This window comes from Rhagoletis zephyria, unplaced genomic scaffold (genome assembly GCF_001687245.7).
Source record: "Rhagoletis zephyria isolate East Lansing unplaced genomic scaffold, Rhagoletis_zephyria_1.1 Rzeph_scaffold_07195, whole genome shotgun sequence".
In the NCBI taxonomy this organism is placed as follows: Eukaryota; Metazoa; Arthropoda; class Insecta; order Diptera; family Tephritidae; genus Rhagoletis; species Rhagoletis zephyria.
In genome coordinates this window covers 1,548-2,510 of record NW_016164278.1, presented here as the reverse complement: position 1 = coordinate 2,510, position 963 = coordinate 1,548, and the positions used below count along the sequence as shown (strand labels likewise).

Here is a 963-nt window from a genome sequence, read left to right as displayed (position 1 = left end):
ATGGTGTAATGAACTGAAGGTGGCGCATTCCCGAAACCGCTACTTTGGTTTTGCCGACTTTGACATTTATGGCAATACGTAAACAAACTTTTTGTTTAGAAACAAGTGCAAACGTGTTGCAAACGTATTGTGTACTTTGAAGTGAAAAATCGAAGTAATTCATGCGTTCTGAAGTAAAAAACGTTTTATTTGTAATAAAAACCATTGTGTACAAATACAAGTGAGATATCGTAGCAATAGACGTCATCCTGGGCCACAGCTGCGATCATCTGTTTTTTAGAGTTGCTTATTTTGGTCTAAACTGCTCTTTTTTGACCTGAGTTGCATTAAATAGTCTCTTAAAACTTGGTAGTATTTGTTGTTCAAATGGTAACATATATGCCCAAAAACTTGAAAAATATTAAATGATTGCTTTTTAAAAATGCTATTTACATAATTTCGTTTTGATTGCGACATTATAAATATTCAGATTATAAAAGTTTTTCACATATGTTTTAAGATTATAAAGCTTCTAAAAATACGATAGAATGCAACAATGTGCTTGAATTTGTTTGCATCTTCGTCAGCTTATTCGTTTGCAGACTAGAAAAATGGCGAACAGCCATCAAAATACTGATTCAAAATACACATCTTTCACTGGACACACAAATGGGTGCGTGCAGCAAAATTCAGCCCGAATGGTAAGTTAATTGAATTGATGAATCGTGCGGCGATGACAAGTTAAGAATTTGCGATACATTTTCAGGCGAACGTGTGCGATCGTTCACCGTGGGAAGAGGTATGGGACGACAGCTGGCATGGCATCCAGACGGTAATCTGGTGGCTTTAGCATTAAGTTGTAACCGCGTTAAGATATTTGACATAGTTGAAGGCGAGCTAATACAGTGCATTCGTCGCCGGAGAATGATGTTGCATTTCACCCAAGTGGAAATTTCTTGGTGACTGGCGGCGATGACGATACAA

The 963-nt window shown here is 37.2% G+C and overlaps 1 protein-coding gene across 1 annotated transcript in view; it reads left to right on the top strand.

Annotated features, from left to right (window-relative positions):
• Positions 1-533: 533 nt before the first annotated feature.
• Positions 534-963, top strand: part of LOC108373972 (probable ubiquitin carboxyl-terminal hydrolase FAF) — a gene marked incomplete at its 3' end in the record, with an annotated part of 1,225 nt that continues 795 nt past the window's right edge. The window contains exon 1 of the mRNA XM_017629918.1: positions 534-680. Within this exon, the coding sequence (XP_017485407.1) occupies positions 649-680 (32 nt within the window). The remainder of the gene's footprint in view (positions 681-963) is intronic.